General features: G+C 44.4%; 1 protein-coding gene across 1 annotated transcript; it reads left to right on the top strand.

Moving 5' to 3' along the window:
- Positions 1-3,588: 3,588 nt before the first annotated feature.
- On the top strand, positions 3,589-6,188 carry LOC124389593. The gene is made up of 3 exons (XM_046854957.1): positions 3,589-4,120; positions 4,176-4,396; positions 5,709-6,188. The coding sequence occupies exons 1-3, from the start codon at positions 3,589-3,591 to the stop codon at positions 6,186-6,188; spliced, it is 1,233 nt and encodes a 410-aa protein (XP_046710913.1).
- Positions 6,189-6,964: the final 776 nt, after the last annotated feature.

Genomic DNA, 6,964 nt, shown 5'->3' on the forward strand with positions numbered 1-6,964 from the left:
GAGAACATTAAGGTGGAAGAAGTTGATGAAGGAGACCCAGAGCTCAAAAGGGCACAAGTTCTTTCAACACAGGTAAAGAAAGAGAAGTCTTTATCAGATTGTCTTCAACGGTTTTCAGATTGGAAGAGACTAGTGAAAGCCATAGCAAGACTCAAACGTTGCGCAAAGCATGCTAAAGGTTTGATACAAAATTCCAATGAATCCACAACACTGGAAGAAAGGAGAGAGGCTGAACTATTTATAATTCACCTAGTCCAAGAAGAATCGTTCAGTAATGAAATTAAGTCTCTCATACAAGGAAAGGATGTTAATTCAAATCATGCCTACCAACTGCACAAATTAAGTCCTTTTGTTGATGACCATGATACCCTAAGGGTGGGAGGAAGATTGTCACAGGCAGAACTACACCCACATGTCAAACGCCCAGTCATTCTTCCAAAGGGGCATCATGTATCTCGTCCACTCATAAAACACTTCCATGAAAAGGTGCATCATCAAGGTCGTGGAATGACCATCAATGAAATCCGTTCAAATGGGTTTTGGATTCTAGGATGCAGTAGTGAAGTGTCATCTCTCATTTACAAGTGCAACAAGTGCAGGAAGTTGAGAAAGTGTAATCAGGAACAAAGGATGGGCGATTTGCCACCTGAGAGGATGGAAACTACACCTCCATTTACTTACAGTGGTATGGACTGTTTTGGACCATTTTATATTAAAGAAGGAAGGAAAGAGCTGAAGAAATATGGTCTTCTGTTTACTTGCATGTGTTCAAGAGCAGTTCACCTTGAAGTACTAGATGATCTTAGTACTGATGCATTCCTTAATGCACTGCGTTGCTTTATTTCTATACGTGGCAATGTAAGTCAACTTCACAGTGACCAAGGTAGCAACTTCAATGGTGCAAAAAGAGAGTTCCTGGAATTGATGAAGGGAATGGATCAAGAATACTTGAAGGAATTAGGCTGTACCTTCATCATGAACCCGCCTGCCTCCAGTCATATGGGTAGTGTTTGGGAAAGACAGATTCGGACTGTAAGGAGTGTGCTAACAGCTGTCCTGGACCAGTATGCGACAAGATTAGACACTTCCTCTTTAAGAACTTTTATGTATGAGACAATGGCGATTGTGAATGGTCGACCATTAGCCTCGGAAAACATCAATGATCCCATGGGACCAGAACCATTGAGTCCGAATCACATACTAACAATGAAATCCAGCATCATTGCACCACTCCAGGAGTATTTGTGAAAGAGGATGTCTATCTTCGGAAGAGATGAAAGAGAGTTCAGTTTCTTGCAAACGAGTTTTGGACAAGGTGAAGAAAGGAATATCTTCTGAACTTGCAACAGAGGAGTAAATGGAATAAGAACAGAAGAAACACCAAACCAAATGATATTGTCCTGCTCCAAGATGACTTAGCACCACGAAATCAGTGGAAGCTAGCCAAGGTGATAGAAGTCTTCCCTGGAAATGATGGCAGAGTTAGAAAACTGAAACTTCTTGTGAGTGACGCTACACTAGATAGCAAGGGTGCACGCACGAGTAAGCCAGTCTATCTAGAAAGACCCATACACAAAACAGTGTTATTACTTGAAGCTGAATAATGACTTAAGTTCGATAAGAGTGTTAAATTGTATATAATTCATGCATGTAAAATACTTCTAAATGTTATAAGCTTACAGTTGATTACTTGAGTATCCATTAATAACTTATTTTAAGAATCACACTTTGTGTGATGGTGGGAGTGTATCTGCAGTCATAAACATTCCTTTTGTACTATGACATGTCCACAAGGTGGCACTTTCACAATTAAGTATTCATATATTTTGGTTATTTTCTGTTTTATGTCTAAATTTAATGTTTTTCTTTGTAACTAAATGTATTTTGTATATTTATCCTTTTTATTCAGTTCTACGGTGTTGATGTCGGTGTAAATACTACTGTGTTGATGTCCACCACTATGAGTGGGTCCTAAAACATTCTGATTAATTCCAACTGAATCTAGAATGGACACACCTGCTGCTCTTAAGGAGTCTTCCTGATGATCAAAATGAATATTAAAGTCACCAATAATTAATGCTTTGTCTAAAGAAGTAACTAAATTTGTGATGAAATCTGCAAATTCTATGAGAAAATCAGAGTAGGGCCCTGGGGGTCTATAAATAATAATTAGTGGAATTGACTGACTGGACCTGCTTTCGGACACTGAATATTTTATGCTGGTGTAAAAAACTTTAAATGTTTTACATTTGTGTTTAGTCTTTTTTGTGATGTTTAGATTATTATTATAAATAGCTGCGACTCCACCTCCTCTGCCATTTAGACGGGGTTGGTGTATGTAACTATACCCAGGAGGACTCATTTAATGCTACATATTCATTTGGTTTAATCCACGTTTCTGTCAAACACATTATAGTAAACTCCTGGTCGGTAATAATTTCGTTTATAGTAAGCGCTTTTGATGTGAGAGATCTAATATTCAGCAATCCTATCTTTAGATCAGAGGTGCTGGCTGTACATTTAGTCCTATTTAATTTAATGTTAATCAGGTTACCAAAACAGACTTTCTGAGAATTCCTATATTTTGGTTTCGCTTGGGGGACAGACACAGTCTCAATTTGGTGGATCCTGTGGAAAAGTATTTTGTAATAGCCTCTGTAGACTGTCTTATTTTGACCTCGCATATTCTGACTTAGATGTTTATGTCTTTGCTGTCCTGTACATTTTGTGATATCGCGTGAACAGGATGATAGAAGACCAAGGGCATTCAGCTAGCCGATAGCTGTAAGCACATCCTGTTCCTTTGCTTACGCACATATTTTCTTACGCACATATGTTTCTGACTATCTCTGTCAACACACGATAACTCTGTCTGTGTCCCCGCCTTTCCTACGCACTATGGCTTGGACTGATGTGTATATCTACCCGGCCGTGCGGCCCAGTCCTTTGAGCAGTGGGATTGAATAAACCAGACTTGATTTTAATCGTGTGGGTTGTTCTGTCATTGCTCCGGAGCTCCTAAGGCCTTGCCGAGAAGAGACACAGACGAGAGGGCAGGGCATCTTTCTTACAATTTGGTGACCCCGACGTGATACTCTCGACCAGGTAAGACATGTTTGATTGACTACCTGGTTGGCAGTATTTGGACTAGGATATCTCCTTCAGGGGAAGGTAGACCTCAGTGTTGGTATTACTGAGCAGGTATAGGATTAGGGTATTCCTGTATAGCCCCTGAAAGGAAGGAGGACCTCAGTATTATAGTTACTGGGCAGAGCGCGCTGTAAAACAAAAAGGAAAATATTCTCTCTGTGTCTCTTGCCTGTATTGCCATTAAGTATTGATGTTAGTATTTTAAAATGGGAAACTCATACCCTAAGCCTGAGCCTGGAGAGATGCCTTCTGTTTGGATGCAACGTTGTGGTCTAACATACTCGTTACTCCTTATCTTGACAATTTAGCTGGTTGGACTGAGGCAACCCCTCAGATTCCACCTTACCCCAGAGAGGTACATTTGATCCAGGGTATTTAGCCTCCGCGTATCGCATGATTTATGAACGAATCGGAGATCCACAATGGAATCTCGGTTAGATGCGGGAATGTTATGGGCGATGGTATGAGATGAAGAAAATCTGGGACGAACACAAAAACATTTACACTCCAAAAAGAGTATTGAAGGGTATTCCAAAACCCAGGACCCCAAAGGATTCTGGTCTTTTAACTCCCATACCACTCTCCATTTCTCTCGCTAAACCGCCGCCTTATTCGGGGAAGGGAAAAAAGGTATTGCCCAATGCGCCTGACCGTAACCCCAAACCACCTCCAGTGGCTAATATGTATCCATCGCTAGCCGCGATGAAGGTCTCCGACGCAGGAGAAACATCAGCCAAGAAAAACCCAAAGAAGGGGCTAAAAAAGAAACCCAAGGACGAGGAATCTAGTGATTCCAGTTCCGACTCTAGCTCTGACAGCTCAGACGATGACAGTGACCCTGATGATGTTGGTCCCGATGCTGGGACGCTTCCCGATCCTCCCCCGTGGAATGCAGCATGTGTATGGGTAGCTAAACCCTCAGGAGTACAGGTTACTCCGCCTTCACCATCTGCTCTGAAAGATATCATTAGTCTCTTGCCCTCCCCCGATAAACCTCTGCCTTTTGTCGATATGTTAATCAAAAGTTCGTAACTGTCAGCTGACTGGCGCAGATTATAGATTCATCTTGCAAAGTAAACTAGGCGATAGTTATGACGAGGATAGTTTGCTTGGACACGTCCCGGTGTTAAAATATCCGAATGACGAAGTAGTTAATGAGGAGATAAAGGAGGAGGAGGAGGGGGGAGAGGCGGCAGGAGGAGCAGAAGAAGGAGTAAGGCCGCGTAGAAAGAAGAAAACAACACGGGTAAGATCCACCTTGTTCTGGAAAGATGATCCAGACGCCCTGACAATGTTAAAGGATCAATTAACAAAATATTTGTTATCAATCAAACAGGCTAATCGTGATCTATCTCAGGTTACTAATAGTAAACAAGAAAAGGGTGAATTGACCTCTGCTTTTGGTCACGATTCAGTCAGGTGTGGCAACACCTTGGAGGCTGGAACTAAAACCACAGCAACCTAACCCACTTTTCCTGTCTACCTTTTGTCTAACTGTCGTCCTGAAATCCAAGACGCATTAAAGCATCATTGGAGTGATAGAAACAATCTGACCGTGCGGGCAGCAGGGAAAAGGTTAGAACGCTGGAAGGGGACGGTTTACTAGAGGTTAAAAAGAATCAGGGCTGTTTGTCGGTGGCCTCAGCCTATCCCCCGCCCAATAGAAATGGGAGGGGTAGGACTGTAGGAAGGAACCAGGGTGGGCGTAAGCCAGGGAGGTGCCACTATTGCGGGAAGGAGGGGCATTGGAGGCGAGAGTGCAGGAAGAAACAGTGGGATGAACAAGGGAGTTCTGGACCACAGAGTCAGGGTAACCAACAGGTCCCAACTCAAGGTTGCCAGCGCTCCTCTTATCCTCCACCTCCCTCACAATAGGGCTGCCTACAGAGTCATGAGACCCCGGCCGTTTCTATGTTGCATCTTTCCTTCACTTCCCCAGGCAATGAAAAGCTTCCTGTGCTAACTCTAATTGTAGCAGACAATTCTTATCTCTTTCTGCTAGACACAGGAGCCACCTTATCTTCTATGGGGAAGACTTATGAAGGGCCTTTATCAACACGGTCTGCTAACTCTGTGGGAATTGATGGGGTTCCATTCACTTCCTCTTTCACTCCCCCACTAGCTGTTTCCTGTCCTTCTGATCCTTCTCTAATTTTCACACACTCTTTTGTCTACATGCCTGATTGCCCCTTCAACCTACTAGGCCGTGATTTGATGGGTCTCTTGGGACTCTCGATTGTTTTCAGTGGTTCTCATATGCTTGTTCAGACCGCAGATAATTCCTCACCAGACATTCACGCGCTCTCTCACACTATCCTCCCTCATAACATTGCGGCTGTGAATGTTTCATGTGTCACTAACACCAAGGACTTACCTCCAGTGTTATTGTCAGTGGAGGCCTCCCTGTGGGCTGATTATAAGGATGAGGTAGGTCTTGTTTCGTGTCCTCCATACGAGGCCAAGGTTAAACATTTGGCGCCTGTGTTTATTAAACAATATCCTTTATCACCTGAAAAACTACTGGCATTGACTATATTTTGACTTCTCTTTTGCAACAGGGCGTTGTCACCCCATGCGTCAGCCCATACAACACACCGGTTAATCCTGTTCCAAAACCAGATGGCTCGTGGAGATTCACCCAAGATCTGCGAAAAATAAACGAACTGATTATTCCAGTCGCACCAATTGTCCCTGACGTCTCCTCCGTCATAGCCTCAATTCCATGTACTCATACAGTCTTTTCTGTGATTGACCTCTGTTCTGCTTTCTTCAGTGTTCCTGTAGGGAAGGAGACGCAGCCTCTCTTTGCCTTCACACACAGGGGGCAGCAGTACACGTGGACTAGGCTGCCACAGGGGTATATCGATTCCCCCGCGGTCTTCGCGACCACGGTCAAGAACGCCCTGTCGAGCCTCTGTCTCCCCCCTGATTCAGTGGTTCTACAGTACGCTGATGATCTCCTGGTAACTGCTACCGACTATGACACCTGCCAGGCGTACACTGGCCCTACTCAAGCACCTGGCTGCAGAGGGTTTTAAAGTATCCACTGAGCAGTTAACTATACGTCCCTCGTCTTCTCATGACACTGTAGCTCACGCCCTACAGCGCCTGCTTAATGCACGGGATGACTGTATGGGGACTCCGACCATGATTGCCTCACGAAATTGTCAATGACACCAGTATTCGCCTGACCTATCCTCTGTTCACCTACAGATAGGCGATGTTCTTTTTGTTGATGGTTCCTGCTCCAAACCTAGTGATGGTGTTTATTTTTGTGGTTATGCTGTTTGTCGCCTGCCTAACACTGTCCTTGAGTCTTTCTCTCTTCCTTTTCTTCTGCACAGGCTGCTGAACTCTTCGCTCTTACCCGCGCCTGTGTCCTCGCGGAAGACACTGACGTCACAATTTATACTGACTCTCGTTATGCCTTCGGGGTAGCTCACGATTTCGGCCGCATCTGGCAATCTCGGGGCTTCACTACTGCTGATGGCAAACCCATTTCACACGCATCATTATTACAAGATCTAATCACTGCCTGCCACCTGCCCCGTTCGTTGGCCATTGTAAAACTAAGGCGCACTCCTCTGGTGATACAGACGAGGTGCGGGTAATAGTCTCGCCGACCGCATGGCTAAGCAAGCTGCGGCCTCACGCCCTCTGCCACCAGATTTATCGCCAGCCATGGTGTCTGTTAATACCATGATCAGCGCTGTTCTACCTGACATGGACCTCTCTTCACTGCAGGCTTCGCTTCACCTGCTGATCGCCTATTTTGGACGAGTCAGGGTGCTACTGACTCCCAATCGTTCTAGAT

Source organism: Silurus meridionalis, chromosome 8 (assembly GCF_014805685.1).
Source record: "Silurus meridionalis isolate SWU-2019-XX chromosome 8, ASM1480568v1, whole genome shotgun sequence".
Taxonomy (NCBI): Eukaryota; Metazoa; Chordata; class Actinopteri; order Siluriformes; family Siluridae; genus Silurus; species Silurus meridionalis.